We start from the raw sequence: 25457 nt of genomic DNA on the forward strand, positions 1-25457 counted from the left end.
ATCATGATAGTATAACACCTAAAGGCCAAAGGCCAAAGGTATTCCCCATCCAAAGAGAAAAACAAAACTAAAGTGCCAAAGGAATTAAAGAAAGTTGAAAGCAGAAGCACCGTATGTTAGTGTGATGACAAATAGATTTTATAATCAAAACCACCCTTTTGTCTTCCTTCATGTGGATAGGAGAAGAGGGAGGAGTGCCCATGTGTGGCTTGAGTCCATTGTCATCTGCCAAAGCATATAATAACTAAAGGCATCTGTGGGGACCCTTTTGGTCCTTGGAAATTAAGAGGACTCTGGAAAGTTTTTATGAGGGTCTATGACTTCACATGGATCCCAGAGATGCCACCCATGCTAATTTTATCCTTTTTTGTTTTCAGAAGATTTATGTAATATGCCCTTCTTTTGCTTGGGAAGACCATGTTTTTTTTACTAGTTACTGAAAAGCTACCATTTTTCGATTAAGGGTGTTTTTTTGGCACTCATTCAACAGGCACCACCAATAAGATCAGGTAGCATCACAAATATAACTTGGGTTTTCTTGATTTGCAACTCATGCATGCTCCTGTTCAATTTCATTGCTCTATTCTTTATGTATAGGACTGTAAAACGATACGATTGGATCAATTTTTGAAGGAATAATTACTCAAACAATTGAACCAATCTTTTGGTAATGGAAAAATTGAATTAAGCCAAGCTTGTTTAAGGTCAATTTAATTTGATTTAGATGATCAGCTGAATTTATTTTTGGATTTAAAATTTTTAGCCTAACCCAAAATATAATGAATGCATTTAGAAATTAAATGTACTATAGTTAAATAGTAATGAATTACTTTAGTGGCATTATATATATATATTTAAATATTAAAAATCCATGGCCAATTAGGATAAGAAATTGAAAACAAAAGTAATAAAATTGATTTGATTTGATTTTTGGTTTTTGGTTTTCACTTACAATTTTAATCTTATTATTTTACACTTCAATTTCGTTCCTTTCTTCTTAAATCTCATTTTTTTGATCCAATATATTGTAGATTCCTCCAATGATCCAGATTTTATCATATATATTTTGGGTGATTGAGATTTAAAGCTGGGTAGATACCAACTCAATGCCAGTTTGGATTTCAAATTCATTATACATGTACTAATAATCATGAGAACAGCCTCATGTTCCCAAAAAAAAGGGAATCGTATTTGTCATCAAGGGCTCTTCACAATGTGAAATATGATTTGAGCCCATAAGGGAGAGGCTGAGGCATGAAACCATGTAAAATGGGGAGATGGCCCTCCACTTTTGGGTGAACCCCACAAAACTCATAACTCAGCACCAAAACGCATGCAGAAACCCACTCAAATGCTGCGAGGTCCATTGCAATTACAAGAGAGGGTCCCCAACTCCAACTCCCCCCATGGTAAAGCCTAAAACCTCAATCTAATCCGAAGGCCATAAACCTCAGCAGCAAAAGACAATTACGGGCGCACAGGGACTCAACCCCACCCCACCTCTCTCAGCAGCCAGCAGACTCAGCACAAGAAACAAAGTGTGACTCAGATATTTAAAATTCATCACCATTAAATGCTTTTTCTTTTGTGCATCAGTCTCTGTGATTGCTGTTGATGTTGTCATGTCTTTGACTCCATGACACCCTCTTAATCTCTCACTCTCTCGTATCAATCGCCTAAATTCAATTGTTTTTTTTTTCTTTTTTAATAATTTTTTATGGGTGTTTTTGCTGATGCCGATGCCCTAAAGGACAACAAAAACTAGACATTTACTGCCTGCTGCTACTACAACTCATGGCTACAACTACAACCCACCTCAAAATCCAAACCCAACCCATTAAACCTAAGCGTCGGAGGTGTCGAGAAACTACCATTTCTGCTACTGCTTCGGCCGTCGCCACCGTTGGTGCCGCTGCCGAGTCGTCTGTTGGCCATTTGGGTCAGGTGGGTCGGAAGCTTGATCCGCCCACTGTGGTGTCTTCTGAGAGTTCTTGGTGTTGTCCCGCTTCTAAACCCTTTCCCGTTGGGCCTCCTCCGCCACCGCCGCCACCACCACTTCCGCGGCTGCCGACGGCGCTTCAGCGTCGTGGGGTCACCTCCTTGAGTTCGAGCCAAGAAACGGAACTAGTTCAGGGCAGCATTGCTTCGTCTCCTTCGGAGTCTCCGTCTCCGTCACTGGCACCGTCGACGTTTAAGATCCGATTCTCGCCGGGCACGAACTCGCCTGTGATGGACTTCACGCCGATTTCAGGGACTGCCATCAACGGCGGGGCCGCCCACGACTCGTTCCCTTCGAGCTTCAGTAAATTCAACTCCGCCCTCACCGCGGGGCTGCTGAACCCAATGTCTCCGCCTCCGCCGCCTCCGTCCGAAAAAACCCGATCGAGCCCGACCCTTTTCGAGATGATGGCGAGCGAGCCGGAATGTCAGCCGAGGCCCCAGATCGCGCCTAGTATGGGCCCCGTATCGGTTCTAAGGCCTCCAATTTCGGTTCAGGACAAGAGTGCGTTGATGATGCAACGAATATCGGAGATTCTAGCGAGTCGCAGTCCCGGAAACCAGTTCAACGACATGTCTTCTAGTGATATAAAGCTGACTTTGAGCTCAAAAGATGGTGTCAGCATTTCCATGAGCGTTCATCGGCAAATCCTTGTGGCTCACAGTAGATTTTTTGCGGCGAAGCTCTCGGATCGGTGGACGAGACAGCAGCAGCGATCTGCGAGTCCCTACATTGTGGAGATTGCGGATTGTGATGATGTTGAGATTTATATTGAAACGCTACGTTTGATGTATTGTAAGGATCTGAGGAAGAAGCTCATGAAGGAAGATGTGTCCAGGGTTCTTGGGATATTAAAGGTGATGATGAAATTTTATTTTCTCTTTTTGTTGGGGATTTTATGGCGAAGTTTTGTTAATTTCTATTTGGTTGATGAGAAACTGAGGGAAAAGTATCGAAACTAATTGAAAAATCTTCCCTCGGAATTGTCTAATGTGATTATTTTTATGATTTGTTTGGTGGCTTAGAAACTGTAGGAAAAGAAAGGAAACTGAAAAGGAAAAGCTCTGGTTAAGACGCCCAATGCAATCATTTTGGTTCTGTTTGGTGGCTAAGAAACTGTACGAGTAGAACTTCATCCTCCTTTGGGGAAAAAATTCACGTAATTGCGCCCAATAACCCGTTTAGCTTAATTGAGTAGGGATTTTCATTTTGGGAAATCAAACAAACACATGTGTGCGTGAAATTGAATTTTCCTTTATGGGGTCCTCAGCTTTCTCAGCAACTAACGATGGGTATGTGTAGGTTTCTGACCTGTTTGATTTTCTTACAACTTAGGTTTCAGCTGCTATCGAGTTTGATGCGGGTGTCTTATCTTGTTTGGAGTACTTGGAAGCGGCTCCATGGGCTGAAGATGAAGAAGAGAAGGTGGCTGCTCTGCTATCAGAGCTCCGCCTTGAAGGTGTTGTTGCAGGAGAAGTCCTGAAGAGGGTTTCTGTTGAAATTACTGCTGGAACTGAAGAGAGTAATGAAAATGAAGAAGTGCTTCTCAAGCTTTTGCATGTAGTTCTCGAAGGCAAAGATGAGAAGGCAAGGCGGGAGATGAAAGGATTAGTGTTAAAAATGCTTCGGGAGAATGCTTCTCAGAATGATTTAAGGAAGGAGTCTCTGTACTCAGCTTGTGATGGCTGTTTGGAATTACTTCGCCTCCATTTTTTGCGGGCAGCAGCATCAGACTTGCAGGATGTAGGTCAGATTGCACGCCAAGCTGATAATTTGCATTGGATTTTGGATATTTTGATTGATAGACAGATTGCAGAGGATTTTTTGAAGACGTGGGCATCGCAATCTGAATTGTCTCATGCACACTCTAAAGTCCCTGTAGTTCATAGGTATGAGGTGAGTAGAGTCACTGCTCGGCTGTTTGTTGGGATTGGAAAGGGGCAGCTCTTGGCTTCAAAGGATGCTAGGTGCTTGCTTTTGCAGACTTGGTTGGTGCCATTTTATGATGATTTTGGGTGGATGAGGAGGGCATCGAAGGGCCTTGATCGACACTTAGTTGAGGACGGTCTCAGCAATACCATTCTTACTCTTCCTCTAGCTTGGCAACAGGAAATCTTGCTTGCTTGGTTTGACCGGTTTTTGAATTCTGGTGAAGATTGTCCCAATATACAGAGGGGGTTTGAAGTGTGGTGGAGGAGGGCATTTTGGAGAAGACATGGTAAGACAGAACGGCCTCGACAGTTGCGCATCACAACTGCAACCATTGAGAACTCATGAAACTTAAAGAAGTTATGACTCTGCCCACTGGAACTAGTGAAGTTCAACAATTCCATGATGCATGGGATGATTCTGCTCTGCTGGGTCTGTCCCCAGTTGCCCTCTTGTGATCATGTGGTCCAGATTTGACAATAAATGTTGTTTTTTCAAGGCTTTCCTTTCTGGACTGGATACAGAAATTCTTTGGGGAGGAGTTGAATTTCAGAAGATTTAGAATGATGTGTTTGTTTGATACATATAGCCAGGTTTAGTGTGGAAAAAGATAAGTGTCCCGGTCACAACTTCAATATTATGTTGGGAATAAACTCTATAGAAATTGGCCTTTTCTGTTCACTATGATGCTTATATTAATCTTTTTCTATCTTACCATATTTTTGAATTTGGCATTTTAGCAAGACAAGGTTGTTATTCTCACCTTGAATGAAATATCAAATTCGATCATCATTGAGAATTATGTCTCTCAAGGACAAGAACTTTTATCTTGGCAAACCATTATTAATGAGCTTGGACTGGTGGTTAGTTCACAGGGAGCTTGGTAAACCATTCATGGAGTATGATTGGATAATACTGGAAATGCAGGTTGGTACACTCTTCATCAACCTTCAAATCTAATAATCAGTTCTCACCATGTGAAATTCAGTGAAAGCCTGAGTCCACCAATGTGCAGAGACAAAAGGTTCATGAGGGTCTAAGGTAAGCCTTTCTGATCCAAGATTTCCTGTAATTTCATAAGAGCTCATATGAGGTGTTGCAGGTTGAAACTAAAAATATGAGTTTCAGGGGAATTTGATTACAATTTCTTGTGCATCAGAGTGATGGTGAAGTGTGTTTTCTGAGCTTTAATGGAGTTGTAAGTGAAGATGTTCCTTGGAATATGTATGGATTTCACTTTGTTCTCATTTTATACTTGGTAGTTTGAGGATCCAAAAGGAGGTGGGTTTAGGAATAACTTGTCTAGGATGTTGGGTTGTGGGAATATTATTTGCTTTGCCTAGAGGGTTGTGGTTCACAACTTTACAGAAGAGCATTGAATTCCTGCTGTACCAAAACTTCAGAATGTGGTTTTTCCTCTTCTTGGGCGGGCAAAGGCATTTCTGAAGAACAAGCAAGTGTTTGGTTTAATGCAAAGTTGGGTCCGAATCTTGGTGCTCTCCTCTCTAAGTAGCTTTTATCCTGGCATGCATTGAAGAATCTCTGTTTGATTAGCTTCTAATAAAGTGTTTTTTTTTTTTTTTTTGACATTACTTTTTAGATGGTATGCTTTGATTCATACCAAACACCCTCCAGTTGTTCTAACCAGAATCTGGAATTTAGACTGATAACAATAGTAGACCAACTTGTACAATGTGACTCTGATGTTGGCTTATGGTCAAGGATTGCAGTTTGTTGGTGACAAGTTCCATCAAATCTATCCTTACATATGTGGAATTCTGCATCCTCACCTCCAACTTCGTCTACAATTTTGGGCATTGTTTGGTTGAAAGAAAGGGGAAAAAGAATATATATATATATATATATATATATATATATATTTATTTACAGTTGAAAAAATGTGGGAAAAAAAATTATTTAAAATTTTAATCTTTAAATGATAATATTAATATTCTACAAAAATCATTAAATATTGAATACCTGTTGCCATAAAATGATAAAACCACGTGAAGCCCTTTAGCAAAATTATTCGTAGGGCAACGTGAAGCTCTAAGCTTATACAGACCTTTCAAAGTTAATTCAAAATAAATAGATTGAATTTGTTATATATATTTTCAGAAATTGAAGCAGATGCTTAGCTTAAATAGGTGTAATAATTTTTTGTTATTATTATTACAAAAATGCATATTTATTTTTCACAAATTTTATGAAGAGTAAAATAAGGATTTTACCATGTCAATATGAATTTCTCTAGATGATCCAATCCACGTTTGCGAAATTTATCTATTCACCATTGCTTGCATATACGTCAAGCACTGCATTTTCAAGCTTGCCTTCTTGTGAAAGCAACTATCTTCGGAATAATAACAGCCAATTGCAATTTACCTTCTTTATTATTTTTATTTATTTTTTTGAATATTTGACCCCAAAATATAAAATAAATCATAAAATTGAGGACAGAAATAAAAGGATCAGTTCGATAACTGATTTTGAAAGTGTGTTTCAATAAAAAAAAAAAACCTCTTTTTTTTATAACTTATAAATTAGAATATATGTTTGATGAATTTTTTATAAAAAATATTTTTTTAATGATTCATTTTAAGAATATATTATTTTTTAGAATAATTTTAGTAGTGTATGGTATCTTTGGGCGGATAAAATTATTTTTTATATTTGATTTTTTAAATAATTATTCTAAAGATAATTAAGAACGGTATGGAAAATTGTTTATTTAAAAATGATGTCGAAAAATTACGTAAATATATATATGTATATATTTTAGAGTTAAATGACACCATCACAGTCATGATCAGGTGTGTTGACTTGTAGAGGCAAAGACCGGGCAGAGTCCGAGACTGGTGGGGGCATTTCGGGAATATGAAAAGCAAGAGGTGGCATTTCTGGAAAAATAGGGGAAAAAGCGAGGGCAGTTCGGGGCAAAGGGGTAGAATAAATACGTGGTGAAGGAACACTGCGTTCACACAAAGAGGGAAAGAGTGGGGATTGGGTGAAGAAAAAGGAATAATATAAAGTGTAAGAGAAAAGAGGGAGAAGAGGAAGGGGAAGAAAGAAGCTGAAGGAGAAGACGAAGAAGCAAGCGATCGCATGTGGCGGCGTTGGGAACTGCAAGACTCCATCCGATGATCCTCCGGTGATGATAATGGTACTGAGGACAGTCTCATTGTTGTTTTTTTGTTGGAGTTGATTCGATCTGTTGAGCGACGGTTCGTTGGTTTCTTCAGTTGTTGATGCGATCGAGTGGTTGTTTGGTTGTGGGTTTGGTTTGATGTTCTCAGGTACTTTGAAAATCCCTATTAGTCGTTTTGCGATATTTTTTGTTCATGTGCTTGTTTTTCTTTTTGCTTGGATTGGGAAAACCCTAGCGATCGTTTCGGTTCCGGTGGGGGTTGTTGGAGGAGAAATTTGAAGAGGAGGATGCTTTGCCTTAGTAGACTTTTTCGTTAGATCTATGGTAGCTCTTTTTTTCAAGCAGAGCTTCAGTGTCTAAGGAGTCGCTTGCTTCTTCGTGTCTACTGATGATTCTTGTGCTAGGCGGAGGAGGCGTTGGTGCTGCTTGTTACTGGCGCCCTGTTCATTAAGCGCGGTTCTGTGTAGCCTCGAAAACTAGTTAGTTGGTCATTTTGATGTGTTCTTTGCATCGTCTGGTCGGATCTGGGATTTGTTGCTGTGAATCTGTTTTTGCAGAAATCTCACTTCTTCATCCAGCCACCTATAGATAAATTCTTTAGAAGTGAACTCCAGAAGAGCCACAGGTCTTATAATGCCTGTTTCCAACGGTTTGCTTGAGTTTTCTTCTCACTGTTAGGTTAATTGTCCACAAGTTATGTTGCTCTTTGGATGTGGACTGATGATTGGCCTGGCTTTTGAAGACTTTCTTCTGAGATGCTTAGATCAAGATATGAAATGTTTGATTTCATCCCCTCAACATTTGGCACGGTTTGATGGGCTTGTTTGAACCAATTATAGAGATAGTGTCGAAAGAGGGTACCATTTTTGACTTGAATATATTTGGTTGTAACTCTTGGTTACAAATGACAGGGGATCATGGTGGTTGCATTGTTTGCTTAACCACACACGTCTTCCACCATTGCTCTTTTGTCTTCAAGGGGCTGCCTAGCCTGCCTTCCCTTCAACTGCAGCAATAGTGAAACCTAATGAATTGGTTTACATTGAAAAAGAATTCTTTCTTTCAAGCTAAGTTCCATACCCAGATTTTGCTTCCATCAGTTGATGATGTAGACTCATGATATTAGGTCCTTGTTATGTTGCTTGAAGTTATCCGGTTTTCCTATTGGTTTCCTTATGAAGAATGCCTTATTCCGAATTATAGGCTTTCACAACGTGACTTGCTTGTGGCCTTTAAGTTTAGTTTTCTTGTTCTGTTTTAAAGGCACTGATTTCACAGGTGGCATACTATGGGAGTGTTATCATGAGCTTCTATGCTTTTTTCTAATGATAGTGGTTGGCTGAATAACTACTGCTTATATTCGGTTGTAAATATTGTTTTGGTTGCCGGGCTGGTTCTGATCTAAACATTGAATATTTCACAGGCTGAGTAATCCAGATATCTTGAATTCTATGGAGCTCGTGGTCCTTAACTATTGCTGATCGGGGCAACAATGAGGGGTCCCTACTAATGGTGGGCGTGGAGGGTTGCTTATTGTCATCACATTATGGTTCTCAAATATTTCATACGGTTATATCACAAATATGGATGTGTATATAAATGTTCTAAAGGTCTAAATGGAGGGTTATTACATTGACTTGCAGATTCACTTGTGTACTTGCATTGAGGGGTCAGCCTCTAGTCCTGGACTAAGCAGAAAGCGAGCAGCAACAACATCTTGCAAGACCTGTGGTGGAAAACAATTAGTTAATGGGAGAGGGTCTCCACCTGGTAGCATGCTGAGTACAGTTGGTTTGGAACTTACTAGCCTTATCAATTCTGACTTGACTTGGAAGAAGGCTTCAAAAGGTAGGAGCGCATCCAGACGGGCTAGGAAACCAGTTGCAAGGTGTTCAAAAGCTGGTGGGGAGCTTGTCAATAAGGATCCCAAAAGGGTGGCCATGCCAGTTTCTGAGTCGGAGAAGGTTAACACTAATGTTAACTCATTGTTTTTTTCCTTAAATTTTATTGTCTTAATAGGAAAGCTTATAAGCATAAATACATACACTTAATCACATTAGTAGTATCTTCTCCTTCCATATTGGCAGCTTGGAGTGAGTGTTCTTGGGTGCCGCTTCAGTGAAAAGGCAGAACACATACCAATTAAAAAACGGAGATTTTTGTTCAGGTCTCCTTCACCACCATCTAAAAACTCTTCTCCACGGTCTGAGGAGACCACTGATGATGCTGCTGCTGCTTCTGGTACTGACTTGGGTAAAATTGTTGATACTGAACTTGATTGTGATAGGAAGAACTTGGTCAAGGTAAACGAATTTCCTGGTGCCAATGAAGATTTCTCAGGTATTTCAATACTTGCAGCTGCTGCATGCAGTAGCAGCATGGGAGGAGAAGATGGTTTTGAGGAGGGGGTTTCCCGAGATGGAGAATCTTCTGCACATGAGGGTCCTCTTGATGTTTTGGTGAATAATGAATTATGTTCGTTGTCAAAGGGATTTCCCATGGAAGACCTTGTGAGTTCTGCTAAAGTTTCTACTGAAGAAGCTGGTTCCTGTTCTTCCCCAGTGCCCGAAAAAGAACTTGCTGCCTCATCAAGAACTGAAAATTCCTTACTAAAATGTCAGGCACATGGACAAAACATGGAGGGCACATCTTTTCCAGATAGTCATGTGACTGTGTCACAAGATCTTTTAAGAAATAAGGATGATGAAACAGCTAGAACACATGAGTCTTCCTTGCGAGATGATCGATCACATTGGGATTTAAATACTGCAATGGATGCATGGGAACGTCCTTTTGAGTATCAATGTTGCGATCCTCAGTTTAATGTTGGAGATAGCATCTCTGAAGATGTTGATGATGGTAAGACTAGTGATAAGATGGAGAAGTCTGAAGGCTGTGAATTAGAGAGGGAATCCGGAGGAACCAATGGAAAGATACTGCTGCCAAGTGACTCAAGTGGATTGGCTCAGACTCAAGAATTGAATATAGAGGAACATGGATCTGATTCAGACTCTGGTATTAATGAGTCTATCTGTTTACAAGAAAAGTTTGTTTCTTCTTCTGAGATCATCAATGCCTCAAAGACTGATCTACCTCAAGAATTGGAATCCTTGCATAATCAAGAAATAATCAGTCTTGATGCTGGATCTGTTGTTTCTGTTCCAGTTGAACATGATCAGGGCCTTTCAGTGTGTGCTAATGTGGATGAAAATGCCCCTGTCCAAAGTGTAGCATTTGGCTCTACTGGGAGTGGTGAGAGTCTATCTTCACATCAGCTGGCCAGTTTAGACTCCTGTACTGATAATTCTCTCTCCCTGAACTCTAATAATCTTACAAGCATTTGTATTTCTGAGGGCAACGATCTTGCAGTATCCACTGGCATTGCTATTGTGAATGATAGGAATGATTGTGCTGCTAAAACACCAAAAGATTCAACTATTCCATCTAGCTCTCAGGCTGAGAGGCAGGAGGCTGCTCCTCCACATGTGGCTTTCTCAGAGAATTCTATGTATGATTCTATGGATGTTCAGAAAGAAGATGCTGAGGATCCTGGGAGAAAACTCAGTTTATCTGAGGGTGTGCATGTCCACAAGGGTATGATTAGCTTGGAGACAGGTGAGGTACGAACTGTTGGTGATATTTTAGAGAATGCTGTCTGTAAATCAGATGAGGTGAGCTTCTCCCAATCTTCTCCAACATGTGCAGAGATGCCCAGTTCTGAAGCACTTCTTGGAGGTCAACCTGTGGTAGCAGAGGATGCTAAAGAGCAACATGGAAAAGTTTCTGTGGATGGTACTGATGCAAATGATACTCAAGTACATATTGACACGAGGGAGCTGACCAAATGTTCAGGAAAATCTGCTGAACTTTTAGGTGCATCCTCTGGTCTTAGCAGTCATAGTGAGTGCATAAGTGCTTCCAATGATCTTATGGATCATCCTGATAAGATGGCTGGCAGTGGCTATGATTCTGATGTTTCTCAAGATGATCCTGATCCTGTAGTTAGGATTGAAAAGGCAAGTGAGCTTCAGATGGATTATGATTCTCAGTATGAAGATGGAGAACTAAGGGAATCGATTGAATACACTTGGGAAGACCTTGGTGGGGAGGATGGCGAAGGTGAACATGTGGATTATGGGTCAGATAACAGAGACATGGCTGGCTTTGGTGCTTCAGATTACCATGTCATGTTGGTTAAAGTTGAGGGAGCAGAATGCAAGAGACAGAGAGTTTCTAACAATAAGAATTTGGGTTCTGAACCTGAACAATCTTGTCTTGGAAGCTCATCGATGACAAAAGTCGTAGAGGCAGTATCTGGTAAGGATGATGGTGCAAAATGTAGTTCACCATGCTTGAGCACACGGTTTTCAGGCAAAGATGATATTGATCAGTTTGATGCAAGTGCTGAGGTCAACAAAGAAACTGGTGCCAGACCTGATAATGTGAGTGGGGACCATGAGATTCATGTCATGGAAGCTGATGCAGAGGAAGCAAGCCAAGATGATGATTTGAAAATGAAAATTTCTGGATGGGATCTGTTGCCAGAGAATTGCAAAAGTTCTTCAGATATAGCGATGGAGCTTGGAGATGGCAGTGGTAGGAAGAATATTTCTGGTGATTCTGTAGATGGATTGAATACTGAAGATACTGAGACAAGGATGGTTAAGTCAAGAACATTCAAGAGGGAGTTGTTGTCACGTATTGAAGGACCGGTGTCTGGTGATGTGTTCTTAGGAAAGCATAGACTATGCACACAGGGAAGCAGGTATGATCTATGGCTTAATTGCCACTTTTTTGAATTTTTGTTATCTGTATATATTTGTACTTGGTCATTCAAGTCATTATTTCCTAATAATTCTTTTACCTTTCAGATCCAATGATGCTGATGATTCAAATTCCAGATCTGAAAGAGAGTCTGGCTCTGTGAAATCCTTTGGAAGGAGTAGTTACTCTCTGCACATTCACTCTAGAGGTCGGGGAAGTGAGCATTGGGCTGATTATCCAGATGGCCACAGGGCCCCAAGACGACATCATTCATCTGGTTATCGCAGCATTACTGGGTTTAGTTTCCCAGGGCCAGAAAATGCTGCAGCCGTGTTCACTAGCAGACAAAGCACGAGTGTTTCATCACATGGTGTGCGTCGAGCTCTTAGAAGAAGTGGATCGCCAGCTGAAGGGGATGAGGCTTTTGGTATGCGTCTGGGTCTTAGACCAGCAGGAGAGATTAGCCCTGATAGGCATATGGGTATTGGCAGGGAAAGGTCTTTAAGATATGGTCCACGGCTTGATGATAGAGGCCCTAGGGGAAGGTATGATGGGCATGTGCTTGATGGCTGCATTGAATCTTCCTTGAATTATTCACATCCTTTAGCTAAGAGAGAAAGAAGTTTTTCTCCCATTGAAAGAAGAGGGGATCCTTCTGCACGTCAGTCCCACACAAAATCTCCATCTAGATCCAGAAGTCGCTCCCCCAATACTTGGCAATCTCCAAGGGGAAGAAATGGGGCTGGTGTTGTAGGAAATCCCTGTCTTAGACACCGAAGCAGGTCTCCTAGTTTCCGGTCTGGAGCCCGAGTGCAAAGAATAAGATCCCCTCATCAACGGTCTGGTTTTGCATCAGATCATATGGTAGGATTCATGTCAATGCCACGAAATCATGGTTCCCCACCACATAATTCTAGATGGATTGGTGATAGGAAGGATGGGATGGTTCACTTTAGGGAGCATGGTTAAAAGCAACGTTCTTCAGTTTTAGATAGGAGATCACCTGGGAGAATTTGTCCTCGGGGCGAGAGGTTTGATTTGGGTGATTCCCGAAAACTGAAGCCGAATGAATACTATAGATCCATGCATTCTGGGAGATTTTCTGAGATGGATGGAGTTGCTAGAGGGCCTAGGTACGAGGGGAGTGATGATGATAGAAAGAAACATGGCTGTAGATATGGGTTGATGCAACCTGGAAGACGATATGATATGGATGGAGCAGTGAAGCGATTTCGTTGTGACATTGAAGATGGTTTTGTAGCTGCACATAACTTTCGTAAAAGGGATGGATCAGATTTCCATGCAAGGAGTCCTAAAGATTACACTAGGGGCAATGACAGCCGAATTGGAGATATACCAAGGAGATCTAGGGAAGAGAGAGGTCCATTTCTATGTCGACGAGATGGGAAATATAATGCTGACTCAAAGGCGTTTGGACTGCATGAAGGTGATGAGGATTTAGCTCCTAGAAGGAGAAGACCTTTGTGACCTTCATACCCATTGCCCCCTTTTTTGCATTGGGTGCATCTGCAGGCAGTCTGAGAAATGTTGAACCTCATGAAATTTTTTCATTTATAGCAGGAAACATTTAAATCCTGCAGATCTCCATATCAGCAATCCTTGTTGAATTTGCAATTCACTTTTATCACTATGATCTCCTTTTTGGAATTTTGTTGAGGTCTAGTGTTTGCTTCTCATATAAATATTACTTTTCTTTCATTTTAAATATTTTTGTATCCTGGCCTTTTCTGGGTCATGTAACCCTGGTGGAGGCCATTGATGAAACTTTGTCAAGTCAATGAAAAAGTCAATTTATTTTTATAATGGGTTTGGCTTAGTGAATTTGATGTTTTCTTGTAAATTTCTAACCCCTGTTTATTCAAGATTTGTTCAAAAGCCATATTTGCCCCATTGTAATCACTGGTCTTGTGGGCTAGGTCTCTTTCCTTCAATGTACTAGAGCCTCATTTCTTTTTCATTCAATCATTCTATTTTCACTACCTGGTTATTTAAGGCAGAGCTAGGATTGAAAGCAGGCTGGTTAGTGGAGGTTTACTTAGTTCTTTTTATCAGCTTGTACTTCATGGGGAGGATTTCTCATCCTTCTCATGTTTCTTTTCTCATTTAATACATATATTTTGTTTCTGATTAAGAAAAAAAAAAAAAAAAGGGATTGAAATTGGGCCATTGGGAAAGACCTGTTGACAGGGCTTGAAAAGATGCATTCTATCTAATAGCATGTGCTGCTGAGCTTTTACATCTTACTCTTGTAAGTTATAACAAAGCATGGCTGCAAGTGACACTGGTGAATATCATTCTCTTGCCTGGTTTTTGCAGGGTGATTGGGATCTTCTCAGGCTTGCACTTTGAGGACATGGGATCTTCTCAGGCTTGCACTTTGAGGACATGGGATCTTCTCAGGCTGGCACTTTGAGGAAAAAAAATTGTGTATCTTATTCCGAAATAAGGTGCACTTTTTCCTTACCATGCCTAGTTAGATGATTTTAAACAGTTGATGAAATATCTTTTTACATCCCTTTCATATTTTCCTTTCTATGATGGTTAGAGGGGTTTGGTTGGGGCAATTTATTTTTCTATTAGAAGGTATAATTTCCATTTTCCACAAAGCACAGCACCTTTGCCACAAGTTACCAAAAAAAGAAAAAAAGGAATTATGGTTTTTTACCTAATAAGGCTTTACAACCATGTTTTCTTTGCCTTAGATTATTCAAGCAAGAGCATGTTCATGTAAAAATGGTTATGGAGACAATCTGTTAAAGAGAGTGGCCCTGTTTGGATGGCTAGTGCTTTCAAAGGTCTTACACATCCTTCTCACTTTCTGTGTGCTTAATGCTCTGAAAATTTTGAGTATCTATATTACTATCGAACCATGGTCATTGGTTTTAATGCATAACCTTAGTATGTTTTATTAAAAGCTGAAGATTTCCTGTCACTGCTATCTGTTGTGTATTTGAGATATAATATGATGAAGAATGTCTACTGAGGACATGATGGAACTAATGTTGAAGTTAAGGTCATTCAGAAACTTATTTCTTTCCCTCTTTTTCTTTCCAAAAACCTGTTTAGCAACACATTTCCTGCTGACTAATTGTGTTGTTCCTTGCTGGCAAAATAGAAAACTCTTACCCATCAATATCGAGTCTCAAGAGCATCATCTGAATCAAATCTTTAAAACTCCTCTTATCAGACACCCAGAATTGGAAAAGAAAATGTTATGTATTTCCTGGGAAACCCATGTTATATATCTACTTTCATATGAAGATGAGAATTTAACTGATTATCTAATTAGTCATCCTCATTTGCTGCCATCAAACACTACTTTCTGTTGATGGCGTTCTTTACTGGTTTGCTAATTTTATGAGTGGACCAAAGGAAACCATCCTGCCTGTTGAGTGCCATATTTAATTCATGCCAGATCAAGTCTGCTAATTCAGTTTCCAGCTCCCCGCTTTCTTTTGATGATGACACATGGTAGAGGAAAATATTGTTGCCTAGGTTTCGTTGTCCTCATCCTCAAAGTGGGTGAAGAAAGATGGTCCAGTAATCAAGCAATCGTAATTCAGTTCACCTGGTTTGGCAATCTTTTGCCTTAATCAAGATCAACAAACACCAAGGTTAGCCTAAACAGCAGATGAACTTGTACCTTCTGTGAATTTACCATCAGGATAAGTTAGAACTGCTAAAATGAATAAGATGAGGTTTCAAAGCCTTACCATTCCTGATCGATCAGCATTTCTTCTGTTAGTCCAAAGTTTCTCAGCTCTTCTTCAGTGTGGTGCATTAATAAGCTGTACCTGTAGAAATTGAAGAGAAGAGCATGACTAGGGTTCCTGATGCCCAACATCCATACTGCATGGTGGGTATTCAAATAGGGGTGCTTAGAGTTCTTACATAGAAAACTGACCCCTGTCAAGTTTCATCTAACATTACATGTTGATTGCAGCAAAGTTCTGACACTGCATTTTTGATAGCTTTGTATATTATCTGAGGATTCCTGATTATGATCATTTATGTTTTGTTAAAGTTACGCCCCTCAAGATGAATTAAACTTCCAATCATGTGTTTATCAACATCACTTGAAACTATCCTTTTCTAGCTATTCTCATATTTGTTTGGAATGTACAGACCTTTATGGTAGGCTTTCTCTCTATTAGATATTTAGAGGTGGTAATTTAATTTCTTTGCAAGAGCTAAGCCGTCTGATAATTTGCTTACAATTCTCTGTAATATCTTCTTTTAAGGATTGATTGTACCCTGTGAATTCTCCACTTGGTTGTGTTAGCATTCACAAGATTAGTTTCCCTGCCAAAACTATATGGATAAAACTCTAGTTGCTAATGTTCGACTAATAATCGACACCAAAAATTGTCTGAAGCAAATGTGGGATTATCCAAATATGTTGATTGCGCCTGAGACCCCCATCCATTTTAAACGACATCATTAAACTGTTTCTATAGTGATACAAGTACAATCCCTTGAAGGTCAATGTTGAATTAACAAATGCTGTTTGGAACAGTTGCAAATATAAGAATCAGAGTTGGATCTTATGTTTAAAGAATGTGGTTATAATAGATTGGATATATTCATAAGTCATGCTGAAACTAATAGGAATATAGGTTTGTAGCATGCCACAGAAAACTTTGTATCCTGATTTTAGTACGAAGAGCACTTTAAATTTTCCATTCTGCTAACTTGCTAAGATAGGGATGTGACACATGGACTGAAAAGCAAGTTCCCATAGTATTGGTGGGGAAAATGTAGTTAATAGAGTATTAGAGAGAATTATGAAAGTATTACCTTCCACCATAGCCTTTTTCCATGACAATCATATCTCCATTGCCCAGGTTATTAAGTCCCTCAAATTGCTCCACGGTCCATTTGTACCACCTCATCAGGAACACCCGCAATGTAAGACCATGTGACACAATTACTAAGTTCATGTTTGGGTTCCTTTCCCCAGGTGGCTGAAAGCGGCCAATGTCAATATCTGCTCTCAGGGTTTCTCTAAATCCTGCAGGGCTAAACACCCCAATGTTCAAACCCTTAACTATGATTTGAGAGAGAGTATTTAATGGTGAAACTACCTGTTATTCTATCATAAACATCGGCTGCAGATTCCCCATTAGGAAATCGGTAAAAGAAGCGGCCATAGAGAACACGAGTAGCTTTTTCTATCCGCATCTTTTCTCTGTCTTGAAAATTCCCTTTTTTGAAACATAGAGAATTATCAGCAATGAAAATTCCATAAGAATCAAGGTTTACTTTGATGCAACTGGTAAATTGTTCATTGAATTGATCACAGGCTTGAAATATGAGAAGAGAAAAATTGGTAGCCTTTACTAACAGTCACAGAGATATTGAGGGTATGAAAGGAAATAGGTACTACAAAAATTGGCAGAACGCTGTAGAAAAATAATGAAATTTAGTAGCAATGAAAATTTAAACAAAACTAGAGGGATTTTGTCATTAAGGTTCAAAAGGGAGCTTTGTTAAGTGTATAAGAAACACATCATGGATCTTTCTACTCCTGACTTACAGCCTTACATAGGGCTGGAATGAGGCAGATGATGTCTAAGGTTTCTGTATACTCTACGTACATGATTGAAATTTAGCAGATGAAATTATTAAATCAAACATAAAATTTAGTATAACTGAACTGGTAATCAGGACTCAAAACAGTATCTTGATTCTGTTTCTGGTGTTAACTTGGTGGGATTAGAGTACATCTATTCTTCATATAGCACTCCCTACACTATCATTGTGTATGTGAAAGCAAATGTTAATTTAGCACAAAAACAGTATTGTCTCTGCCAAATTTTAGAACATATTGCATTGTACAATTTTATAAAACATCACTTGTATTATAGTGATTAGGGATACAATTAATTTGAAGTTATACACTTAGAATTTTGTTTTGCTACCAATCTCAATGCACACATTCAAATAAGCATCATCCTTCACTGCACATATACCCCATTACCCATATGCAGCCACATGCATACATACACACAACTTCCAAAACTTACAAGATAGAATGAATACAAGCATTTTTAACAAAAGCAGGTGATGCTTATATAATATTTAAATGCATACACACACACACACATATATATATAATACACATATATGCCATATTTCTTTTCTTTTTTAATGTTCTATATCTTAGTGATATTACATTTTTTTCAGCCAATTTTATTGTCCTTTGGTATAGGTACTATCTCAATCAAGATTATCTATGTACATGGAATGACCTGTACATAAATTGGAAAGTGAAATCTACGGTAAGGAGATGTGAGATCAAGATCTTGCCTATTTTGACTACGCATATACTTTAAACTATAAACATGGACATGGACAAATCTACGGAATTGAATGTTTTAGGATTTGCTCTTTGCCACTTTTACTAGTGAATTTTTGTTTTGTGAATTGTTCTAGTGCTTAGGTAACTGTGGGATAGAGATGGTCAACACCTGATTCTTCATTATAAGACAGTTGCCAACTGATCATAGAATGAAATCCAGTTTTTATCACTTTTTTTTGGTTCGGGAACCATGTATGTGATTGGGTCACTGTAAAACAGGGTACCTACCAAAATCTTGCTCTCGTAGACGAGGCTCTTCTCTCCAGCCAGCAATCCTTCGGCGTTTAAATGCTCGAGCCAAACACCTCAATGTTTCTAGTGTTCTCCTATATGGTGACACATAGAAGTAAACTTTCCAATCATCCACACCATCTTTCTCTATCATCTTCCTTATATTCTTTCCACATTCCTCAGCTTGAGCCATTCCTTTTTCTGTGAGTTTAATCTTTGGATCAGGGACCTGTGTATAGACACTTTCATCAACATTTCCTTCACTCTGTCCATGTCGAACCAGAATTATCCGGCGAGGCCGTGGAGGCAGGACAGTAGGTGAACTAATAATAGGATTCTTTTCTGGGAAACTGGTCAACCAGTTATCTGAAGGTTCATGGGTCACTCTAGGTCTTGGCTGTCCATTGGTGTCCTGGCAGCATTGGATGGAGTTTGAACTCAACCTTTTCTGGCTAGAAACTGCAAGAAACGAGGCTGGATTAAGTGTAAGATAAAATGTGGCCATTGCTTGGAAAGAAGATAGTAAAGGAGAAACAAAGAAAGAAAGAGGGAAAGTCTAGTCATCTTAATGGGTGGCCATGACCGATAGACTTGGTCATTTGCTGCTGTGTGGCTTGGGTTAGGCTGCTAAGGAAGTATGGTCCTCTTTCAAAAAACGATTTATGAAATGTTTGTGTTGCTATGCTAAGAATGGCCCCACACGCTTTGGAGTGTTGGAGAAAATTCCGAGTCAGGGACTTCATGCGCTTTACATGTGCTGAGAAATTCGACTTTTGATATGAATGTGTGGTGCAAAAAGAGAGGGGACCATCTAAGTTGGGCTGTTGCTAGGTACTGTTCATTGCTGTGTTATTGTGATAGATTCAGAGCTAGAAACACGTGGATAGACTTGGGCTAGTTGTAATAACAATGTCTTCAGGTGCAATGACAGAAGCCACTGTGGACCATTTTGCTACACTGGTAGGTTTTTCAGGATCATCGAGTTTTATTGAATGTTTCCAGTCTGATGCCAAGCAGGGCCTTACAAACCCTAATGTGAAGATGTAAATATGTTCCGGGTTTTCCATGATTTCTATTGGTTATCCAAAGTAACAGAGTTTGGTCAAATGATTAACAAACCTCAAGTATGTTGCTAGGGATCACTTGAACTGATGTTGGATTGAACATTTGAACTGAGTAGTGTACCCTACTCATGTCTTACTGGCATTTGTTCTAATGACCTGAGCCTATGATTTAGTTGGGTGTGTAAATTTCATATCGCTGTTTGGATAGATCAAACAGAGAGTAAAGCACTAACCGCTACAAGCTCTATTTAGACCAAATTGCAGCCTAGGGCTAAGTTCACCAAACCACCAGCCCAATTACCCAAGGCTGAATGCTTGCATGGCCTGGTCTGGGCTTATTAGGACATAAGCTCATATGGTCCAATAGAGTTGAAGTTAGCCCTGTGGATGGCCCAATTTGAACGTCTCAACTCTCTTTTGTGCCTTTCAATGGAACTCTGAAGTCTGAGGCATGCCCGTGCCCTTGTCAGGTTCTTTTTCTTTTGGAAAAAAAAAATGAAAAGAAAAAACCCCATGAAGAGGGGACTTGTTAAAAGTCTGTGGTTGTAACTTGTAAATGTTATATAGGTGAAGCCAGGTAGGAAATTATAGGGCAATTTGCTCAACAGTTAACATGTACCCCACACTGTCTGAATGGTGCCCTTTTAAAATTCTAGACGAAGTTTGCTTGTGATTAGCCGAAGATGGGTCCTGACAAAGAGGCTGTGGATTATTGAGAGGAAAAAGGCTGTCAGTACGAAGTTCTAATGATTGAGGAGGAGCATTTACTATTTGTTAATACGTGGGGAGCCCATACTGTTTCAGATGCCCTATAGGTCCATATCCTCCTCTATCTTAGAAAGTACCATTGACCTTTCAGAGCCTCCAAAACTAACTCTGCCTTTGTCAAATCTAAATAACAATGATGCAAAAGAATAATCTCAGATTTTTTATATAAGTTAAAATTACATAAAATGATAAAAAAAAAACACACACACTAGGGCTTAAGATTAGATTTAAAAGTTAATATATGTGTATATAATATCAATATTTCTTGTTTATCGGAGAAATAGCCTACAAAAATTGGTTGGTTTAATTTTTTATTGAAGTATATGTAGGTTCACGGTCAAGGCATAATATAATGATAAAGTGAGACATTATTAAGGTTCTGAATTAATATTTATGGAACTTTGAATTTGAGCTTAAGATATGAGATGAAGGTATAAAGTATGAATAAATAAGATCAAAGTGTAATAAGATGAGATTTTACATATGGTATATGGTGAGACTCAAATGAGTGTATGAGCATAAAAATGCAATGCAATGCAATTGGGGGCTACTGTAGCCGACCATGAAGAAAAGCATATGCATGAATGTGAAAGGGGAAATGAGAATGTTTTACTTCCTAAAGCTTCATGCATGCATTCACTTATCCTTGGTTTTCTTTTCCCATTAAAAAACCCATGACCCAATCCCAAGCACCCAGTAGACAAAATGGAATGAATACATAATCAAGCAGCAGCTTTCATTAGATTTGTCTTGTACAGAAAACGAGTTTTCTTTATTGCTAGAAAATGTCTTGTACAGAAACTTCCTCTCAATGACAAACCCTCATATCATATATATATATATATATATATATATATATATATATATATATATTTTAATTATTATTATTATTTAGCATTCGTGTAACTATAATATATTATTATATTTACTCACTGGGAAATTCAGCTCCCCTGTATGAATCCAATGGCTTGTTGGGTAACCAGCACAAGTTTAACATTTTTCTTTTTCTTTTCCTTTTAATTGTGTTGACTTTTGTTGTTTCTTCTTGACGATTTATTTGATATGTATATGAAAGGTTTTGATTGGATTGGTGATATTTTTAGTTGATTTAGGCTATTATGGCAGAATCCCTCAAATAATGAATTGTTTTATTTTTTCCTCTTTATTTATTTATTTTTTTAATTTTTGGGGAAATGACTAGAAAAAAAGAAAAGAAAAGAAAAGGAAAGGAAGAGAAATAAATAAGAACTGTTCTTGAAACAGTTTTTGGGCTCTTTAACAGATAAAACAGTTTTTAGTTTAAAAAATGCATTTGACAAATTCTTTTATAAAAAAGAACCTTTTTTTATTTTTTTTATTTTGGTCTAAAGATATGTAGTTTTTGAGAATAAATTTAAGGTATTTAATTTTTTTTTTTTACAATATTCGGAATAAGAATAAAAAAGATGAAAAATATTTTAGGAATGTTTTCATTTTATATAAATGTACACTTTCTTCATAAAAATTAAATCAAGAAAATAATTTTTTTTTTTTATATTTGTTTTGTTTCTAAAACTTATTTTTCAAAAAAAAAAAAAAAAAACCTGAAATAGGTACTTGATTAGATCCCAAAAGTTTCTTTTGGTGGAGGAGTATTTGTTTGTCATTTGCATTGACTTTAGTGATGTCGGTGAGTCATATTTCGTGTGAGTGAAGGAGATAAAACTCTCTTTATTAAAATGGGGTCAGATTTCTTCCTTTTTTGGATTTTCCCCGTTGTTGATCTTCTTGTTGGCCTTACTTTCAGATTGGAACCACATTAAAAGATAAATAAAAAAAACCACACATTGTTTGTGGGCACGTTCAGACGGACACTGATTGCTTATCCAAACTTCATAAATTAAGTGTTGGAAAATCATTACTCCAAAATCTGGCTAATCATTTGAAAATTAAACTGTCCCAGGGCTACCCACATGCCCACGTAAACTAGTTGAAAAATATTCATATTGGGTTTTTATTCTAACATGCTATGATCTTCTTGAAAATTATGTGTAGGACTTTTTAGTCAATGATAAACCAATGATGTTTACTAAGTCAATAATATGGCACAAAGAAAGAAAAATTGTGAATATATATATATATGATGTATATCCACCAAGTCAATTGGACTAAAAGCCCTCAGCCTGACACATAGGTGACCTTTCAACTTGTCCGGCCTCCCGTGAAAAACTAAAATTATTGAGTAATGGACCAACCATAAAGCCCTAACATTACTAAACTTTGAATTACCTAAATATGTTGGAATGTTTGATTTAATGGCGTTAAGGGGTTTGTACTTTAGTGGAAGAATGAAGATGGGTGAAGAGTAAAAGAGTGAAGGGAGGGTAGGACCACAGATGTGGTTTAAGGAAAAGGGTGGAGGACCGCACACACTAAGTAGTAAGGAGGCCACTTGTAGAGCCACTTTATTCATGTGGTTTTTAATAGTGTTGTTGTGGCATATATGGTACGCCAAATTTGCCATTGGTGGGGTGTTTTTGAACGGCCACAATTGAAAAGGCATTTTTGTCGTTTGAAAGCCTTGCTCAAACCACTAACTGACCACCCTTTTCACATGGACGCTTGCACCCCCACCCACTTTCTATTTAGGTCCCCAATTCCCTAGTTTAGGACCCAAAACTTTACGTATGAAGATGGGTTTACCACCCCGCCCCTCCCACCACAAAGATATGCCATGAGCCTTGAAGATGGGTGTCTCAACAGTCCAGAATGTTTAGGTTCCTCCCATAACCATGAGCATTCTAAGCCCTTTGTAAAACACTCTAGTCCTATTTTCTATGATTTGGAGAGCAGATGGGGCTTGGAATGGCCACTTTTAAACCCAGTGGAGAATGATATAAGCAAGAAAGCTCAGCTTGATCCCATCACATAAAAGGGCACTCAACCTCAGCTTTTGGGACCTTTAGGCCACTAATTTGTAATCGCTACTGCCACACACATCTCATGCCTCTCTTTTGAGAGAATTTGAGCTTCAAAAAACCAAAAGAAAAAGGCAAAATCCGCACCCGGTGAGCACATTCTTAATTATTTTACAGGTGGATGCCCAAGTAACTAGACTTGGGTCCATCCAATAAGGTTCCTAGACATGACCCTATGCTGTTGGTTACACCACAAAATTTACCCATTTTTGGATCTTTTGGTGGTTCATGTGGCCTACTCTAAAGTCTAAACATCATTTTCTGTTAGCTAAAAAACAAGCTTGGGCCTAGTCTCTCCTACGCTACACTGTAGCATGCCTCAAAAAGTTTTCAGTCCTTTGGGCTCTTGTTCCATTTCATCACTGAAACCCTCTTTGCCCACATTAATAGAAATGGAAACAACTCAAAATATATGTATTGTAGCCCTATGATTGTGCAGATTGGTTCAAAAGTTTTTTGGAATTATCCGCACTTGTGAATTAGAATTATGGGTTTGGATAAATGCACTCCATCAACTAGCCTATGCTTGTGCTACATGATAACAGTATGGACTATGGAGCCATAGGATTTCTTCTTATTTTCTTGCATCGATTTAAAATGAATGAGAGGAAGAAACAAAAATTTAATTAAAAGATATTATAGAGTAGAAGGAGACCACTTGGGGGATTTCTTTGGCATGTAGCACACTTGAATTAAAAGGGACCCACTACCTAAGGGCTTCATGGAGGTGGGTCATAGGAATGTGGACATTTATGAGAAAAAAAAAGACCCATTATATTGTGTGGAAGGTGAAGAGACAAGTGGATCCCACGCCATTATCTTGGACCTTTCTTCTTCTTCTCCTTTGTTTCTTGGAATTAGAGTTGGTGGGGTTAGACATGGTGGTTGTTAGTGGGGTCATAACCCTAATTAAACCATGAAAATTTAAGGTGATTACCCATTAGTCACTACCCAATAGAGAAAACTTGTACATACTTTTGTCATGGGCCTATATTTTTGTCTCCAAGAAAAAGTCATGGTTGAAATGAAAGATTATATCCCATCATCATCTTTCTAAGTTTTTCTAAAAAGTTTGAAAAGGCTAATCACATTCATTTTTTTGGTTTTTAACCGAAATATGTTAATAAAATTGGTTGTTTTAGTTTTAATATTGATTATGCTCATCAACGGCCTTACTAATTGATGAGAAAAATTAAAGATAGAGGGATTAGAGGGTTGCCACAATAACCTCCTCTCTTTGTGCATCTTAAAATTGAAATTATTTGATCTGATAAATCATTTTTCTGCAAATAAAATGATTTTATAGATTTGTAATTAATTCTGAAAATAATTTTTGAGAATAATTCTTAGAACCGATTCTCAATTGTTTTGAAGAACAAAATTTTATTTAAAACATAGATAAAATAATTTTCTTTTGCTTATCTTTTATAAATATATTAGGTTGTGCAATATAAATGTTTTTAAAGTGTTATCCATATTTTCAATTATTATTTTTAATTTTCAGAAAATAAAATTATTTTGAAGAACATTTTTGGAGCATGCGCTCAATGCCAAAAAAAAAAAGAAAAAAATGGAACCATTTGGTTGAATCTTGTTATCCAGAACAGGTGTTGGGCAGGCATAAAAGCTTCCCAAGGAATTGGATTGACCTCTGAAAATGATAGTACAACCTCCAAGTGATGCAACTTTTCCTAAGAATGTCTCTTACACAAAAAAATGAAATGGTCAATTCTGAAATGCTTTAAAAATGAAACCCACCTCCAAAAGCCTGCAATTACTGTGATAACTTTTTCTTGGCTTGTTCTCTTGAATTATTAGGCTAAAAGGCAACATTATATGCATTGCAAAATCAATTTCTTTCCAAATATGCCTAATCATAAATCATGCCTTGTAATTGGAACATCATCCTGATTTTTATGAATGTAGGGAGCTGGTCTGAAAGTGACCTGACGTTATCAAAGTGATTTTGGAGTTTTTTTAGAACCAGTTGGGCAATGTGTGATGTATTCTTGGTAATTAGCCAAAATGTACGTTTTGAACTCGATCAACCCAGGAAAGCCGCTACTCCACACCCCATCATCGGACAGCATAAAAACGTTTTCCTTCATTTGTTTAACAAATTATGCCCACGACGTTGAATTTTTCTTTTTTTTAAAAAAATATATAAAATGCTTTTGTGAATTATGGATATATGAACAGTGATTTCAAATGCAAA

General features: G+C 38.3%; 3 protein-coding genes across 6 annotated transcripts; 2 read left to right on the forward strand and 1 right to left on the reverse strand.

Moving 5' to 3' along the window:
- The first annotated feature begins 1164 nt into the window (after positions 1 to 1164).
- LOC100257094 (BTB/POZ domain-containing protein At1g63850) lies at positions 1165 to 4609 on the forward strand. The gene is made up of 2 exons (XM_002279346.5): positions 1165 to 2856; positions 3335 to 4609. Exons 1-2 carry the CDS (start codon positions 1795 to 1797, stop codon positions 4274 to 4276), a joined length of 2004 nt encoding a protein of 667 aa, XP_002279382.2. The 5' UTR covers positions 1165 to 1794; the 3' UTR covers positions 4277 to 4609.
- Positions 4610 to 6907: 2298 nt separating this feature from the next.
- Positions 6908 to 13664, forward strand: LOC104881089 (uncharacterized). 4 transcript variants are annotated; one of them, XM_059742086.1, is made up of 6 exons: positions 6914 to 7091; positions 7171 to 7224; positions 7988 to 8625; positions 8720 to 9040; positions 9164 to 11841; positions 11948 to 13664. In XM_059742086.1, the coding sequence occupies exons 3-6, from the start codon at positions 8623 to 8625 to the stop codon at positions 12807 to 12809; spliced, it is 3864 nt and encodes a 1287-aa protein (XP_059598069.1). In that variant the 5' UTR covers positions 6914 to 7091; positions 7171 to 7224; positions 7988 to 8622; the 3' UTR covers positions 12810 to 13664. The 4 variants fall into 4 exon arrangements, with proteins under 4 accessions (XP_010658216.1, XP_059598069.1, XP_019071810.1 ...); XM_019216265.2 differs by having other exon boundaries at positions 8500 to 8588; XM_010659914.3 differs by having other exon boundaries at positions 6908 to 7224; positions 8500 to 8625.
- Positions 13665 to 15012: 1348 nt separating this feature from the next.
- LOC100258700 (phosphoglycerate mutase-like protein AT74) lies at positions 15013 to 19098 on the reverse strand. The gene is made up of 5 exons (XM_002273209.4): positions 18451 to 19098; positions 16946 to 17065; positions 16659 to 16872; positions 15575 to 15655; positions 15013 to 15449 (listed from the first exon to the last, which is right to left on the reverse strand). The coding sequence occupies exons 1-5, from the start codon at positions 18956 to 18958 to the stop codon at positions 15353 to 15355; spliced, it is 1020 nt and encodes a 339-aa protein (XP_002273245.1). The 5' UTR covers positions 18959 to 19098; the 3' UTR covers positions 15013 to 15352.
- Positions 19099 to 25457: the final 6359 nt, after the last annotated feature.

The sequence above is a fragment of the Vitis vinifera genome, chromosome 2 (genome assembly GCF_030704535.1).
Source record: "Vitis vinifera cultivar Pinot Noir 40024 chromosome 2, ASM3070453v1".
Lineage (NCBI taxonomy): Eukaryota > Viridiplantae > Streptophyta > Magnoliopsida > Vitales > Vitaceae > Vitis > Vitis vinifera.